Consider the following 18,720-nt stretch of genomic DNA (forward strand, 5'->3'; position numbering starts at 1 on the left):
TCCAAATAAAATGACTCTTGGTATACCAAAACACTAACTCAGAAGTTTCTTATGAAATCTATTGATTGGTAAAACACAGAATTTATCTGGCAGGTTTATTTGAAAATCACAGGTGCATAAGGCACTGCATAGTATTAAACAGCTTTATTTCATTTAATCCTACTGATGCCAGGAAAGGGTGATGGACTAGCGCTTAAAAATGAAATGGGGAAAACAAAAAATTAATGACACAAATCAGAAACATCTGACATACCTGCAGATTGTGAGTATCTTGATCAAGAGATTGAACCACTGTTGTAAGTCTAACTGAGATCTACTCTTACATCAACTATTTATTTGTAAAGCCATTTAAGGATGCCTGCTCTTGACAAGAATAAAGGGTAAGCCCCCTCACTGATTTTAACAGAACTTGTGAGCCAATATCTCTCTTCATTCCCTCTTTAGTAGCTCTGCTTTAGGCTATAGAGATTAGGCTTTTAAGATTTCTAAAGCAACAAGAAAAAACAGGGCCATTAAAAGCATGTAATGTAGCATCATGCTACACTCTAATTAACTCACTTCACTAAGCCTATTTTTCAGGGTTTTAAAGGGGGGGAATAAAGAAAGGAGTCAGCATTAGTTAATCTCAAAATCAATACCTTTCTTTTTCTGCTTTAACCCATTACAATATGATGCATTTTAAATTGTGTAGGTGTTGTGACTGGCTTCTTTCAGATCATGATTATAGATTGCAGGTGACAGAACCTAGTGTTGTGACATTTATCCCATAACACAGAAGAAGTCAATATGGTGCATTCCAGGTGTTGCTGGCCAGGTAACATCTTGGAGGGCACCACCTTGGCTGTCCCTGCTATTGTGTTTCTCTGATAGCACACACAAAAAGCCTTCCACACCTGGAAACAGTTTTTTCTGGACATCTAAACACTAATCTCGTTTCACATGTACACAGAGCCATGTTCTTACTGTCCATACTCCACTCACCTGTTTGGCTAAGCTGGGATGTGCTTCTGCTTCTTCGAGATACCATGGCAACCACTTTGGCACTAAGGCTGGACCGTCTTTTCTTCCCACCTGTTCCAACCGTACCAACTGCAGTGTCTGATTGACTCCCATCGTTATGTTCCAGCTTATACACCTCTCCACTCACACTTGTGCTCTTTGTGATGATTCTCCCTGAAGTCCCCATCCGTCTGCCTTGCATTTTAGGAGTAAACGTACTATATTTACAAAGTAAAAACATACATGTACATTTGAATTATGCTTGTGTTTATAACAAGATCTTGAAATAAAAAAACCCCCAACACATCATAGTAAAACTGACTCCTTCCCCAATATAAAATATTGCTAAGTATACTTTCGAATTATTTGATACCCAAGTACACAACTGTATTCAAATTCCTGAAACTCACAGGTTTCACCCCCCCCCCCCGTTCCTAATTGAAATTGAAGTTTGACTTCCAACTTCTCATTTTAACTCTGTTCTGTGTTCGGTCACAGAATTTGAATGCTAGTACACTTGCTAGTGCTTTAAGAATCGATGGAATTTTACCCATTCAAAATGAAGGATACTGGAACGCAGTCTAAGTAATAATCACTTTCCTAGGATTTACACAAAAATATATTTATGGTCATAGAAAATAAAAGAACAAAGACATGTACCCACTCAATATATATTCTGATCAAAACAAGACTTGCTATAAAATGTAATGCAACAGGGTAAGTATTCCTCATTGATATAAATGGTTCTGATGAAAAACTGAGGTTTCACAGCACATGGTGATCTATTTACAAAAGATTAGTTGATCTATTTATGATTTTTTAAAAAAAACAAACCACAAAAAGTAACCTGCATTAAATCACCATTAAATATATAAATTATGTGTTGTTCCTTTTTTCCAGAGAAGCTTCTGTGCTTCATAGCATAAGCTTGCCCAAGATAGTTGGGCTGGTGGGAAGCAGCAGGAGTACAATTAATACATTCTTATTTCCTGTAGAATTTCTCATGCTAAAAGCAAAGTGTGTGTGTATATATATAGATAATTTTATTTGGATTTCTCATTCATTCCGCCTTTAATGCTTGAAACTGGCAATAACACTAAAAGCAAAATTAAATAAAACAAGTGGAGCCCTGCAATAAAATGTATCCCTGAGAAACATGCTACTTGAGCCTGTGGCTAAGTGATATGCAAAATAGAAGTGAGCATTAAAGACCAGAATTCCTGCTCTTACTTGGGTATTCTTCCATCTGCTTTTTTTGGTAGCTTTTTAGAAGTTTTTGAACATTTGCAACTGCAATCTGTATGTAAGTCAATGGCACATGACTTCTGCATGAAATTGACTGCACTGCCCAAGCTTGTGCCCCAGGGACGTTATTTTGGTGTGGCTAGTGCAGCAAAAACAATGCAGGAGGCAGCAGTTATGAGTTTCCAGTCTCTGCGGCCACAGTAGGCATTGTGATTTGCCAGTGGTTTGACCCCCAGAAGCGTACTCCACTGTCTCTTGAAACAGATGGATGCCAACAACGGTTTGGGAGGAACTCTGAGAGGGTAACATAAGTAGTCTCACTCTGGTCTGAACTATAACAACAGGGCTGCAGAGAGAAAGCAACTCTTTCAGCACAGGCCTCTAACCAGAGGCAAATTTAGGAGAGTGCAACTGGTTTGGTCACACTGGGTGCTGAGCCTCGGGGATGCTGTCGTGGACGCTGCAGCTATGATTTAGAATGGAGTGAGAGAGTTACCTACACCATGAGGTTAGTAATTACTATTCTCTGAGCCCAACACACAATGTGGGAACAAAAGCAATGGATACCAGCAGAGGATTGTTATAAACTTCTATATCAACCTCAACATAACCTTCAGCCTGCAATAGGGGATGGCAAGACCTCTGGACCACATTGCAGGGCTCTGGTTTACCAAACAGAGACTGACCTGCAATATTCTGTGTGAACTACACTGCAAGGCTGCCATCAGTTACCCTCTTTTAGTCACAGCCTCTTCCAACCTGCAATATCAGGACAGTGAAGTGCAGCTGCTTTGGAATTAGTATTAGCAGTGGCTGTGTAGTTTGTGTGTGCATATGATTCACATAAAATAACTGACTTAGAAAGAGCATGAATTCTTCTCTTTGCCACTACCTTTTGATTTTCTTAGGGGGCGGAGTTGACACACTGGTGCCCAGTAACATTCCAATCCCGGTAACATTAAAATCCTGCATTTCTCCATTGATTTCTATGGGTAGGCCCCACTTCTATCCCTGGGGACATTTTAAAATTGGTTGAATCAAGAAGTGACCCTTCCAGACATTTCCTCTGTACCCTTTCTATTCCTCTGCCCAAGTTGTTCCTTCTTAGCCTTTCAACATTCCATTCCACTGAGTTATTATGAAGCTGTTCAATCAACCATCACTCCTCTCGGCTGATAAGATTTCTCTTGCAGATATTTTTGCTGATATCTCTCCCTTGTGCATGGATCATGTAATTTTAGCTATACAAGTCTGAGCATGAGGAGACCTGAACTGGCATTAGTATTAGAAAATTGCTTATTAAAACACTCAGATACAGGGTCAGGATTTGCTATGCCCCATCTGCATAACTCTGCCTATTAAATGCTAACCCACAATTAACATGGCTTACAGCACTCAGAGAACATGTTCGTGTTTAAGCTCTGGCAAGCATTTTCCAAGAGCAGGAAGCCTAAGAGCTGTGGGGCAGTCACTATGAATATGTCTCGCTTTATAGTAGAAACATACCAGGCCAATCAGATGGTACAGTCAAAAGAACATTTGCAGATGACAAATGGGCTGTGAGGCGTTTACTCTGTGGGTTATGAAAGGTTTGGTCAAAGCAAAACACTTTTTAATGCTGCAACACTGAAGTGAAGTGTCTTAGAGACTCATCTCCATCTAGAGGAAGAGTTGCCACATAAAAGGTGTTACAATAATCTGGCCTTGAGGTTTGAAAGACACATGAATGGTGGGTACTAAGTCTGGCTGTAACAAAAACGATTGCAGCCTTTTCACCAGACAGCTAGTGAAAAGTGAGACTATTAACCATAGGAAACAGCTTCCAGGTACAGCAATGAATCAAAAAGTAGTTTGAGGCTGCACACCTGAAGCATCAGGGAGGGCTGAAATATCACCTCTTATGGATGTCTCTATCCCTTTGATGTCACAGTAGCTGCCAATTATCACCATCGCTATCTTGTCTGGGTTCAGCATCAATGAACTTCCCAACATCTCATATCTCACTAAGGTGAGTTAGTGGTTAAGCACTGTGATTGCAGGGCTTGGGTTGAATCAGAATGGCAGATCAAGACCCACAGACTGTTGAATTAAATGCTGAATTATGTTTTTGACACTGTGGTGTCATTTCTGTGGGACTCGAGCATTCATGAAACTGCTACTGAGTTGTTTCACACATTCTTGGCAGGAAGATGGAAAGGTCTGCTTACTTGCTCAGTTTTTCCTTGGGTCTCAACTGCAGTGGACCTCAGTAAACCAGCTTCTTCATCCAACCCATTTCAAGTGTGTATGATAGGGCTGCAGTGTGAGGTCACACAAACATCTGTATGCTGATCACACAGCTGCACCTCTTGCTTAAGCCAAAATACAGGGTGCTATTCGAAGCACACTTATCTTGAAAAGTATTGCTGGGATAAGCAGAATTAGCTTGGAGGGGATGAAATCATCAGTTTAATGTCCAGATTCCTTCATTTAACTGGTATGTGAATGACACTTCCTGAAAACAACTGTACAGCTCTGAAATATTATCTAGCCTTAGCCCCCATCCCTCATATCTCTCCTAGATTTTTCAGTAAGTAAACAAAATTAGTATGCAACCACTACCAATGGCAATGACAATGTCATTTTATTTCTCTAATGAAATGACTGTTTGAAACCAAGGACAGTTTCATCGAGAACATCTTATTTCATCTTGCATACATAAATCTGAGCACCCCAAGGAACTGTCCCACATTGCCAAAGGGATAATTCTACTAGATGAAATTATAAAGGATCAGAACACCCAACATCTATAGCCATTAGTACCACTATAGCCCATAAGAAGGCTCTACTAAGATCAGTATGGCTTAATCCTACACGTGTATAGGACTGCAACCTTAATTTTGTAAGTATATGGAACGGGAGGACCAGCATCTTGACAGTTATAAATTCTGCTCAATTCAAAGTGTCTATATACAACTAGGGATTGGGGTTTGTTCTGTTTCCATTTTAATGCTAACTTATCTTATCCACATTTTCCAAGACAATATTTGAATTGAAAAACAGGCGTTCTTTGATATTTACTCTCCTCCCAGTTTTGTGTTGCAGTTCTCCAGCCAAATAATGTATACAAAATTATGTATATTAGGGGAAACTGAGCATAAAAATGCATATATTAGTGCCATATATAAATGTAACAACATATAAAATAATTGTAATAGGGGAAATTGTTTCCAAAAAATATGTGTATCAGGCAAAATTGGCTTATATGGACATGCTGTGAAATCTTGAAATAAATAGGGATGCAGAGCTGTCATTATTGATGGACTGCAGGTAAAATTAGATGATTCTGAAGAAATAATGTTACTTCATGCTGTTTTATCCCAGTATAAGTTCAACTGTAGTGATTTATTTTGAACCGAAAACCACTGAGATGACAATTAACAGAAAAAAAATCCTCATTTAAGGGAAACCTGAAGAGGTTGCCCACAAAGAACACGGGTATACATCGCAGCCCTATAGAGGTGTTATTGTTTTGGGAGGGATGACCTATAAGCACAAGGACTCCTGACACATGTAGCACATCAAGGTTACAATGATCATAGTAAGGTGCCCTGGGAAGCTACATTTCCCAGGATCCCAGGAGCCATTTTTGAAAAGATGGATTTTTAAAATAAAGTTTTTGATACATCATAGGAATCTGCCATTCCAAGAAAAAGAGATTACAGAGCTGTTGGTTATATATAATCCCTTGTGCCTACTTAAACTAGTTCTCTGCATTAGAATTGGGTTTTTGTTTCCTGAAACTTTCTACAGCAGCCTCTCATGCCACACTGCAAATGACTGAAAATCAGAAGACTCTCGAAAATTGTTTGTGAAATATGGGCATCTGAAGTTCAAAAATGAAATATAAAAACTCCCACTGGGAAGGCCCAAGCCCTTGAAACAGTCTAAAATAGATCTTCAAATTCTGCCGCATGGATTTTTGTCCAGCTTGCAGGCCATGTCCTTCTCAGCAAAAGACACACGCCCAAATCCGGTGGTACTTTCCGCAAGTGAGTTTTCACACAAGGAAAAACTTCTATAGTCCCTTCTCTAATCCACAGTTCCCTGCACTAATGATTTAATAATCCAAGGTCTCAAAAAATTCCCTGGAGGCCTTTCAGGGAGTGCAGAGGGGCTGCCGTTAGACAGAAAAGATGAAATCCCCACCCCACAGTGCTTTGGATCATAGATGCCAAAATTTTATATGAAAGCACTGATTTTCAAGTTAAACTTCACTACCATTTTCTTAATGCTTCACTTCAGTAGTGTGAACCCAATTAACTGGAAGAAATTAAAAGGGCATTCTCTAATCATTAAATGGTATTAAAATTAGGCAACATGCAAAAACAATATAATTAAATCACTTTGAAATTATCAAGGTCACATTTAGAAATGAAGGTCAATCATACACACACACACACAAACATAATCATATTGATGATTGCATTAATTTAATTAATGTCATAGTTTGTAACCATTTTTTGACTCTGTGGAGTTGTACGTAAAATGATCACAAAACTGAAAGTAAATGTAATTAAGCAATTTCATAGATACTTATCAGCTACTTTCTACAGAAACTCACCTATGTACTCTATGAAAATACATCTTACTCCGTAATCAAGGTAGTCACAATCGCCTCTGAAATAGTAAATTTTAGTGCGCTTTTTCAGGAGTGTTCATCTTTTAGCAAGAGAAATCTTTGTTCAGTAGCAGGCCAACTCCTATTCCAAATAGTAAGGAATCAACAGCATCTTAATAATCCAGGATCTTCCTTGCTGTCAATATATAGCGTTTAATGACTCTAGTCTTTAGGCAGACTCACACTGACTTGTGACAGAGCTAGTTGGAATGCTTCTGCCTTCTCTGTCAAATACAGAATCACATACTAATTCTGAGCCCCTATGGAGTTCTTTACAAGGAGATTGCTCATGAATGCTAATAACTTGAGAGCATGTAGCACTCCTGGACTAAAGGAAAAGATAATCACTTCCCTTTAATGAGGAACATAATATTTCTAAAAATAAACTACCCACTGTTATTCAAAGTGTGCCACACTGAAGTGCGACCTCAGATCATCTACTGTTGGCCATTCTCTCAGCAGCACAAAAACTCTGGAGCTAGGACAAATAATCAGCCAGGCAAGGTTGCGGTTCTCTGCAAATATGCTTGCTGATAAGCCCCATTCAAGTCAGCAGAAGCTATTTCTGAGTAAACATGCATTGTCTTAGAATGTAACTATGATGTAAAACCAAACTGAATGCTTCGGTAGACTAAATGTGATGTGATTCACAAAAGCTTGCTGTCTGTCGATTCCGACACTTGCCATTGCATTCATGTGTACAACTCTAACGATTCATAGAATCATAGAATCATAGAGTTGGAATAGACCACAAGGGCCATCGAGTCCAACCCCCTGTCAAGCAGAATTCAAGTGTTGGGTGTCTAATAATAAAATCTTCTCATTAGTAGGTGCTCAGTCTTGTTGGTCTAGGGACGGAGGGAGCAACTTGAGATCAGCACCATGGACCAAATACGTACCAAATACGTATGGCATATTCTGAGCTGGTGACCTACATTCACGGTAATGAACATGGCAGATGCCAAATGATGATAAGCAACCTGCTGCTCATAAGACAATATGATGATGATGATGAAATTGTTGGCTTCACATGTGGAATCATATACAGTGGTGCCCCGCAAGACGAATGCCTCGCAAGACGGAAAACCCGCTAGAAGAAAGGGTTTTCCGTTTTGGAGGTGCTTCGCAAAACGAATTTCCTATGGGCTTGCTTCGCAAGACGAAAATGTCTTGCGAGTTCCTGCAGGGTTTTCCCCCTCCCCCCCTTTTTCTAAGCCGCTAAGCCGCTTATTAGCTGATCTGCAAAGCCACTTATCAGCTGATCCGCTAAGCCGCTTATCAGCTGATCTGCTAAGCCGCTAAGCCGCTTATCAGCTGATCCGCTAAGCCGCTAATAGTGCTAATCCGCTAAGCCGCTAATGGGCTTGCTTCGCAAGACGAAAAAACCGCAAGACGAAGAGACTCGCGGAACGGATTCTTTTCGTCTTGCGAGGCACCACTGTAATTTGTAGAGTTAAAAGAGATCCCAAGGGTCATCTGACTAGATGCAATCTCCTGCAATGTATTGTTGACTGATAGTTAATGGTATTGTAAGTGTCTAAGCAGAGGCACTCAACACAGACAAGGAGCCCCATGCAAAGTTTGCTGTGGGCAGAACAGTCCTCCATGACCCTGCAAACTACCCACTTCTCAGAACTTATCTTTGGGCAAAAAGATTCCACTGAGCATATGGATTGATAATATGGACAGGTTAGCTACATACAAAAGAATTGCTTGTCAACGCAAAATAATAATGGATAAATACGAAGAAATTTGGAATGAATATCTAAGTGACAAGGAGGATAACAGTGGGAAATAGAGGGGGGAGAGAGTGGTGAGGGGGGAGGAGTAGGCATAGGGATATTACTGTATATAAATTAGTGTTGCTAATTTGTGTTATTATTGTTATTATGGTTTTTTGTTGTACATATCAACAGGAGTACCAGATTGGCTCCCCTGTTGCCTTTGCACTGTGCCAGCCTCCTCATCGCCTTGCCTCGCCTCTCTCCATCCCATTAAGCAACAGTGACCCACCTGCTGGAAAGCTAAAATAGTGCCTCCCCTCTCCCCTCCGCAAACTGCTTCTGCAATCATCTCTAGATAGTGAGTACTATTTAAACTACACATTGTAGTGCTTTTAGAAACGCACTTTCCACTTTAATTACTAGTGGGGAAAATCCATTTGTATGAATATGAGGCAAAAGAAAAGTCTGCAATATGGGAAATGTTAACAGTTTCTTGTTAGTAAGAAAGAGTGCATAGTAAAATCCCAATTTATGCACGTCTCTAATGAGGCAGAATTTGATGATGAGCCATGGAAAAATCTGCAGCCTGCCAGACACATGCTTTGTGATAACCGGAGCTAAGTCATCCTTTTATGTCTCAAAAGCAAGCCTGAACATCTAGGCGACAACCACTGCAAATTATCTTGCTGACCTTAAACAGAAGGTGAACCCAAAAGTAAATTACCCTAAGCATTCCTTTGTTTAGTTTTAGGAGGACAAAACTTGGGCAGCAGCAAAATGCCTGTAGAAGGATGCTGCATTTCTGAGCTGTTTTCATGTCTTCAGTTTCCAAACAGGATAAGGAGCACCAAGGAGACAAGTTTCCGAATGAGTTATCCTGCATGTAAATGCACTGGGCATAGAAACGGGGGAAAGGATAACCCAGGACCCCCAAAGTGTGCAGAAAAATTGTGTTTGGCTTAAAAGGGGTGGGAAGTCACAATGGGTGTACAGGTGAAAGTCCCCAGCTACTGGGGCTGGCAGTTAGGCTGAAAGAAAGCCAGAGATTTGCTACTAGGGTGGAATCTAGTCACATATCTAAAAAGCTGTGAAAATGCATTTTTAAAAAAATGTTTTGAAAAATATATTGGCTTTGACATAACTCACCATTGCCATCCAGTGTCGCATTTGTATAATGCACTTATGAAACATTTTATTTGCAGCTCATAGCTGAGTTCTAGGATTCCTCCAGCCTAGGGCCCAAAGCTACCTCTTTCTAAGAGGGTGATTACCAAATTACATCCCCGCCCTCTCTCTCCTGCAAACTGTGCCAGGGCCTCACAACTCTACACTCATAATTTTCTAGTATTTTTTTTTTAATGCAATGGAATTCTAGCATTTTTCCTAGTTACAATCATAGCATCTGATGCTGGTCATTAATCCCAACCAGCCATGTTGCAAATTATGTGTGTACATGCAAGGAAATAGCCTGGGATCATTCATAAAAGAAATACAAACTTAATTTCTGAACCAGCTCATCTGTATCCTTGCAATAAGATCTATTCTCTAAAATCAGTCACCTGGTGAAAAGATAAGAGAAGCATCATCTTACAGTGCAGTCCTAAACTTGTCTACTCAGAAGTAAGTTCCACCTAGTTCAGTAGGTCTTACTCCCAGGAAACTGGGTGCAGGGTTACAGCTTCAAGTACTAAGGCTGCTGCTGCTATGTGCTGACTTTAAAGTAGCCACTTCACCACTAAACTGAATGCAAACACTGTCACTGTCCATTAATGCACTGGGTGTTGTTGTTTTTTACAGGCCCTGTTTATATAACAATAAGGAATGGAAAAACCCCCACCACCATTCTAGGAAAGGGGGGCAGGAGAGAGAACAGGTGAGAGGAAGATTGTACACTAGATGCCAGGAGCATCAGGGCATTGGGCTCACAGAACTTGCCAAATCAAAAGATGGCAGCTGAATATGTTTTACTTTTAATTTGCCTCATGCAATGAGCTGTCCCTCTTAACCCAAGTGACACCAATACCAGCCTTGCTGTATCATAGGATTGCAATCTCCACTGTCTGGGGCTTGCTTCACTGGCCTGGAATCAGTTACTTCTGAATTTTTCCGTTATGAGATGGTATTTGAAGGAAAGAGAATAGACCTTTTCAAAAAATAATAATACAGTTCTGCAGGAATCAATTGCACTATAGCTCCCAAAGGCAAAACATGAGGGGAGCAAAAGGATCATCTGAATTCACTCAGTCGGCCACAGGAAGGATAAAGGCAAAATGACTAGCTGCTACTATTTGGGCTCAAGAAAGATGAACATTCATTTCAATTGCTACAAAAGCTTATGTTAACATAGCTTTACTTTCCAAAGTAGTTCAGATTATACTTTTTATTAAGCAAAAGTGTGGGAATGACACTTCTAAAACAAAAGAGATGGAATAGTGAAAGGGCAGCTAACCTTTCTGTGTGGATAAGACTTATGTTTTTGTCTCTTATGACCTTGTAGAATTCCCCCCTGAAATTTAGGATACCTAGATGTAATTGTAACTGAAAGCGACCACTATGAATTCAAAATTGTTGACCAGGAGGAAAACCAGGACACATCACAAAATGAAGATCTCTTCTCCTTCCTCTTATTTGAGATAATAACCAAGCATGTCATAGGCTAGGACATCTAAAGTATTAAATACTCCTAAAGTATTAAATACACCTAGATACCCCTAAAGTATTAAATACTCCTACAATTAAAATAGCAGACGAGGATTGAGGGAATAAATATACAAGGGAAGGAAGCTAACTTTTACCTCACATCAGCAACAGTATGCCTTCTCCTTTTCTTTTCTTCCATATTCATTTTTTTTCCTCTGTGCCCCGTCTCGCCATCTAATTCCCATGATATCCTTCTTTCTTTTTTGCCATCACTTTTGCAGCTCTCTAGGGACTTTGACCTTTTCCATAGTCAAAACATGCAGGCATGCAAAATTAAAATGTAAATAACTCAAAATAAAAATAAGGAACTACAGACACTAGCTCTACATTCACACATGATTTTAGAGCACTACAAAGCAAGCAAGAAAAAAGAAACAACCAACTTTGGATTTTAAAAAACAAGCAAACTCAAATTCAACTTAAACAATAACATAGACCCCAGCTGGCTAATTCTAAGAAGGCAATTATTTTCTGTTTCAGGGTTTCATTCTATGAGAACTGATCTATTATTGCCGTGCAATGTTCTTCACCTTTAACAATTAACTGAACAAGAACCCCTCAATTAAGCCATGAAGGAGCGTCTCCACCCCCATCGTTCAGCCCAGACACTGAGATCCAGCGCCGAGAGCCTTCTGGCGGTTCCCTCATTGCGAGAAGTAAGGTTACAGGGAACCAGGCAGTGGGCCTTCTCGGTAGTGGCGCCTGCCCTGTGGAACGCCCTCCCAGCAGATGTCAAAGCAATAAACAACTATTTTACTTTTAAAAGACAACTGAAGGCAGCCCTCTTTAGGGAAGTTTTTAATGTCTGATGCTGTACTGTTTTTAATATTCAGTTGGAAGCCGCCCAGAGTGGCTGCGGAAACCCAGCCAGATGGGCAGGGTATAAATAATAAATTATTATTATTATTATTATTATTATTATTATTATTATTATTATTATTATTTTTCAGCCTGTCCTGTTGAACAGGGACAATTCAAACACGCTTACATTTCTCAGAAGCAGACCAAGAATCACAAATCTGAAGCTACTGGTTGCTTTGTATGTGTTTTTCTCTCTTTTTTTAAAGTTAACAGCTCACCATCAACTGTGCTAACTTTGCCATCCTTACAGATATGAACTTTTGAGATTGCAAAGTTAGGTGAGTCTGCTAAGAATTCATTAACTAAAACCATTTTAAAATTATAACTCAGTAACAATAATGAATGCCTGATCTTTGCAGGACTATTGATTTTCTGTGAGTCACATATTTATTGAAAAAAATGTAAAAACCTTGAGAAGCAATTAAATATGCAAAATGTTCTATTTTTTTTTTTAAAAAGCAGGGAAAAGTGAAATGTCTATTCTGTATTACAACTTTTTTCAAGACTTATTCAACCTCTTTCCTATCCTGAAGAAGAATACTGCAAGTAAACTCTATAACACTTTTATTAGGTTTCTAAAAAGGAACGAAATATACCCTTTGATCTTATAATCACTTAAGTAGTCCAGGCTATGAATTACACTCCACATTCACATGATTGATGCATACGAAACCTTAGTGTGTGAGGGAAGGGCCTTAGCTCAATGGCAGAACATCTGCCTGGAATACTGAAGGTTTCAGGTTCAACCCCCTGAAATATTCAGGTTAGGCTGCTGCCTGAAAACCTGGAGTGATTGTCAATCAGTATACACAATACTGAGGACCACTGGTCTGCTTCCATATAAGGCAGCATCCTATGCTTCTGTGCTCTGAAGTAAGCGAGATGCAGACTTCAGGGAAATAGGCTGCTATCATTTATAAAAATTGATGGGGTGAAACACCTGAGGAACTAGTTTGGCCACATAGCACTACTGCACTGAACAGGTTTATGGACCATCCTAAATCTACAGGCTGCTGCAACCGAATGGATGGATCACTGCTATAAAGAAGAGACAGGCTGGGAGATGGCTGGCCTTATCTATCTAGTACCCGCTGAAGTCATATCAGTTACAATATGTACGCTAACGTACTGCTATATAACTCAATGCCATTTTCTCAGCTGTTTGAGCTCTGTCACCAGGCATGTACATTTTAACAGGAAAATCTAAACTCATGAAAATTCGGCTCAGCTCTACCAAGAGTCTCCCTCCCCAAATTTGAGGCAGAAGGTAGTAGTGGAAGGAAAATAGTCTCCAGTGGAACACACAAAGACAGGTTACCTATAGCCATTGCCACTTGCTGGAGACCCAAGAGCTCCCTGTACCTTGCAGTTACCAAAATTTGCATGTTGCCTCTACCTACTTGCTGAGCTTCTCTAATGCTGCTGAAACCTAGAGGTCATCAGATTTATTTATTTTTTCCATATTTATATAAAGGTAAAGGTAACCCCTGACCATTAGGTCCAGTTGTGACCCACTCTGTTGTTACCTTCCCGCCGGAGCGGTACCTATTTATCTACTTGCACTTTGAGGTGCTTTCGAACTGCTAGGTTGGCAGGAGCAGGGACCGAGCAACGGGAGCTCACCCCGTAGCGGGGATTTGAACTGCCGACCTTCTGATTGGCAAATCCTAGGCTCTGTGGTTTAACCCACAGCACCACCCGCGTCCCATATTTATATACCTGCCCTCTAAAATGAGTTTTGGGACAGCTCACGAAGGGGGAAAAAAGATGCAAGCTTTCAATAAACTGCTATCGCCTCCCATAACTCACTCCATGGCAGTGATACTGCAGGAGATGTTAGCTCAAAGGCATAGGACATCCCTTCCCAACATGGTACACTCTAGATGTTTTGGACTAAGACTTTAATCAGCCTCAGCCAGCATGGCCAATGGTTAGGGATGATGGGAGTTGTAGTGCCCATCACGCTGAGGTTGCTTGGTGTTGGACATTATGCTATTAATTAATACTAACTTATAGCTGTGCTATAATGCAGGCTTGGAAATAATGGGCATGTTGGGCATTGAAACCCTAAATAAAGAGGAAACTTTGCTACTGGCTTAAATGACAGAGCTCTGTCTTTTAAATGAACTCATGGCAGCTAAAGTGGAAATCATGGCCAGATCATGCTGTAAATCTAAAAACTGAGCCAACTGGTCAACTTTTGTCAGAGATGGGATTCCAGCCTATCCCATCAGATTGCTCAAGTTCTCAGGTAACATTCAGTCTCTACTCCCACCTGATCCCCCCAAAAAGAAAAACCAAAAACCGTTTTGTCATTAAAAAGAGCCAGAGGGTGGGATTTTTTTGGAATGCTTTCAATATGTTCTGAGATAATGATGTGCAATTGCTGCTACCTGGAAAATCTCTGAAAAGCTGGTAAAGCTAGGAGATAGAAGGCCACAATCTTAATTAATGTTGAATAAATGTTGGAGTGTTGACAATATATTTTGTAATAACAACAAAACATTTAGCTTCATGTTAAAAGCAAAACAAAAATATGTTAACCTGAACTTATGATGCCCCTAAAATGACCAGAGGAACTAGGCATTAACAAAGCAAAAGGATTTTGACCCTACAATATTTTATTTATTTATTTATTTCATAAAAATTTATATACCACTCGATTGTAGAAAAAAACACAAAGCAGTGGCAAACATATGGCATGCAAAACAAAATGTATACTTGTTGCAACTATTACTCTACAAATATGACTGTTGCAGGATCCCAGGCAACTGAATACATTGCTTCTGTTCAATCCAACCTTTTCAATCACTACTATGGGAGAACAAAAAGGAAGACAGCTTAGGACACCTTTAAATGTTACCCTGGTCACATAGGACATTCTTTTTTCCATGCCTGGCTCCTGTGCAGATGGGATAATGTTTGAAAGAACCAGCCTCACATAGAGAACTCAAGTGTGCAGTCCCCTGCTGGGAGGAGGTGAGGAGAAGACCCACCCCACTGACTCTCTGCTAGTGTAGTTGGATCACTACTTCAACCACATGGCAGCCACTCACAGGAAAGTGGGTCCCATGCAACCATGGTTAGATTTAAAGGTCTACAAAGACACATCAAGAAAAGGGTACTATCTAAGAAGTTTGTACTGCATGTGCACAAACATTCCATAGGGTTAACTGGCTGCAATACAAAAAACAAACAAGCAAACAAAAATCTTGCCTTGTAGGACCATAGGGCCCCATTGATTATGTTTTGAGGAAAGGCTTGAAATGTTAATGAAATATATGGAATGCCTTTCAAAGAAAATGTTGATATTTCAAAAGCAATCCTGAAACTTTGATTTCCATATCAGTTCAGAGGTGAAGTCCACTGAATTCAATGGGGCTTACTCCCCGGTAAAGTGTGTTTTTGGCTTGCAGCCTTGGTTTCTTAAAGCCTTTGAGACTGCAAGCTCCTGTACCCAACAGTATTTAATTTCCTCTTCATAATAAATGATTGTATGACTATGGCTTTGCAATAAATGATTCTGTTAAAGTTCTGGGTTTCAAGCTGACCCACTATTGATAGCTGCTCAGATTTTGTTTTGCTGCTTCAGCAGTCATAATCCAAAGTTTGAGTTTCCTTTTTTCCTCCACCCCCCCCCCCTTGCAATTAGCAATTGCTGTTTGTATATGCGTGTAAAGAACCGACTATTTGAAATATCTGTATATGTCTACATTGCAAACTCACCTGATTCTGCCCCTCGGGCGCTCTGATTGCTCTGACATAAAGCTTGTGCTGCTGAGACGTGAGGCACTGCTGGCACGGGAAATGGCTGACACATCACTGACATCACTATCTGATGATTTGGCAGAGACGTTATCACAACTTCTGTACTGATCTGCTTGTATGCTATACTAAAGAGTTAAAAGAGAAAGTGTGAGTTCTCTTGACACAGTGTGAGGGAGGGAAAAGCTTCATGGTGTTACAAATCATTATATTGTTGTGACACTGGTAAACTCCAGAAAATTTCTATTATTATTATTATTATTATTGAAAGAAACCCCCAAAAGAACAACAATGTCTTATTTTGCCAGACCAGTACAGGGAACACTGGCGGAGGAAGAGGATTGCGGGGGGAGTGCACTGCCCCTGGCAGCGCGATCCTGGTGGGGTGCCATTGTGGCTGCTCCACCGCCTGCGCTGGGCGCCACGCCCCTGCGGGCGGCATGCCACGCCCCCAGCATGCGCACCACGCCCCCAGGACACACGTCAGCCCCGCCCCCGCCTGCGCTCCGCACCCAGAGCATGAAGCTCCACCACTGACAGAGAATAGTTCTCAGAATATAACAAATGGCTCAGGGGCCAGTTTTCCTCAAAAATAATAATAATAAATGGCTTCGTTTATAAATGATTTCAGTTCTAAGTAGTTCTATACCAGCCTTCCCAAACCTGATGTGCTCCTGCTTCTTTGGACTACAATTCCCATCAGCCCCATCATGGCTATGCTAGCTGAGTTGTAGTCCAAATCATCTGGAGGGCCCCAGCTTACTGAAGGCTCTCTAAAGTTGCTATGAATAAACAAGAAACCAACTATTGGGTAGCATTGGGCCAAGGAGTCTCATAAGATGATATTACCATTCTCATTTTCAGTATTGGCCTGGTGGCATTATTTTTTTTAAAAAAAAAAATCTGTTGACAACAGTAGCATTTTAGTATGTTGACAACTTCAAAGGCTATATTAATTGAAGATATAAAACTGAGAGGTTGATAAGTGATGATGACATCTGCTTTATGTTTACACCCCATAAAGAAGCTACTAGCCAGACATTTAGCATGCCTGGATACCCACAACTCTGAGAGGAGCTTTGCGGTAACGTAAAGTTAATAAATTAGGTAAATAACCTAATTAAATAAATAAGCATAATGGCAGTGTCAGCATTGTTAACAATGGCGGCTATTAACACATAGCTGTGCACATTCATGTACTGAAACCAGCGGGAATTGCATGGATTTCAGTAAGACATGAACACACATACCTACAAAATAGACTACAGCTAATACTTGGGAAAGATGCACAGATTTTTAAGTATAAAGTTAAGGTATGAAGTAAAGCTGATAGCATCTACTGCACAACACAGGGATTTTAGCCCTAAAATTATAATAGCCAGCCACATTTGAAAACTGAAGCAACCTGTTCAAAGAGTATTCTCTTGAGTTGAAATGTACTGGAAATATTTAGATGTAATAAGCTTTCATATGCTCATAGATGTCTTTTGCTATTTTGTATATCAGCCCCCCCCCTTTTGTTGAACTTATCTCATAAGCTATGCAACAAAAATCTTAACAATGGCTATGGTAAGTTAAACAAAGGTGTGGACTCCCAAAGCTCGCACACTGTTCCTTCCTGGTCTTTTAAAACTCCTGTACTGTGCTGAACTAAATCAAGGTTTGGCTTAGCATAACATCCAAGCCTGGGGCTCGTGGTTGACCTCTCTCCTCACTAGCCCAACCGTTGTAGCCAAAAGATTCCGGGACAATGTACATATGTGCATAGAAAGCATCGCAAATATTAAATACAGCAGTAATAACATAAATAATACCCAGCCCACTAAATACAGATATATCGGAGCAGTGACAAAGCATAGCACAAAAAGTTCTCCACCCTGTCGTATATTTTAAAACGTTGCTTCCCCAAAAATCTCCAGCTTATAATGGAGTGCAAGAACCATTATGCAGATATAATTAAGATCAGCCTCATTATGTGGCCGACAGATTTCAGAATGAACCCAGGGTTCCACTGTTTTTAAAGTCTCCAATCTAAGCCTAAACTAAAATGGGGGACACCTTTTCATAAAGTATCCAAGCGCCTGTGAAAAGGGACTCTCTTTTGGCAATCTTTTTGGAGTAAATATGCACACAGGGAGAACTTCACCCAGTGCTCCAGAATTATCAAGGCAACTAGATGTTGCTCCATTTTATGACATTATACTGTGAGAGGCAATTAAAGTATCCTCAGAGTGCAGGAGAACAGAAAACATTTGCTTTGGCAATGCAGGGATATACTGAATTCCTCCCAGTAAGGTAACTGTTGTTTTGCTTGCCCTCAGTAATGATATTGCAAGCAAAATTTGATTGGCTATGTAGTGTCTTGATGTTATCTTCCACACTCTATGATCCCTGGTTGGCTAGTGGGGGGGGGGTTGGCTCTAGAGAAGCAACAACGGGAATAATGAAGTGAATGAAAAACCAAGGAAGAGGTAAGTCTGTCTTTCATGGGAGGGACCTTTACAACCCCTCCCAACCTTTTCAGCTTGGATTTTTTCAGGGTTGAAAATCTGGTGCAGCCCTCCTAGGTAGCACAACTTAACTTTTGCACTAGCTGCAAGCTGGAGACGCATACCATTATTGTGCATGCAGTTTCATTATTTCCAAACAAAAATATCCAACTTCCAACAAGCCCTCTCACTGGTTCAGAGTAGCAAACATGGTCTCCTCAGATGTTTTGTAACCCAGCTCCCATCAGCCCCAGCCGACCTGGCTAATGGTCAGGGA

General features: G+C 40.4%; 1 protein-coding gene across 50 annotated transcripts in view; it reads right to left on the minus strand.

Annotated features, from left to right (window-relative positions):
* RIMS1 (regulating synaptic membrane exocytosis 1) overlaps nt 1–18,720 on the minus strand; it is a 228,609-nt gene that overhangs the window by 25,433 nt on the left and 184,456 nt on the right. For 22 of the 50 annotated variants that reach the window (XM_079970330.1, XM_079970341.1, XM_079970352.1 and 19 more), the window contains 3 exons: nt 15,916–16,082; nt 11,424–11,567; nt 982–1,217 (listed from right to left, as the gene is read on the minus strand). The exons of 9 other annotated variants lie outside the window; for them this stretch is intronic. In XM_079970330.1, coding sequence (XP_079826456.1) covers nt 982–1,217; nt 11,424–11,567; nt 15,916–16,082 — 547 coding nt within the window. The remainder of the gene's footprint in view (nt 1–981; nt 1,218–11,423; nt 11,568–15,915; nt 16,083–18,720) is intronic. 19 more of the 50 variants (XM_079970364.1, XM_079970362.1, XM_079970326.1 and 16 more) reach the window with 1 other exon arrangement.

This window comes from Podarcis cretensis (genome assembly GCF_951804945.1).
Source record: "Podarcis cretensis genome assembly, chromosome: 3".
NCBI classification, from domain to species: domain Eukaryota; kingdom Metazoa; phylum Chordata; class Lepidosauria; order Squamata; family Lacertidae; genus Podarcis; species Podarcis cretensis.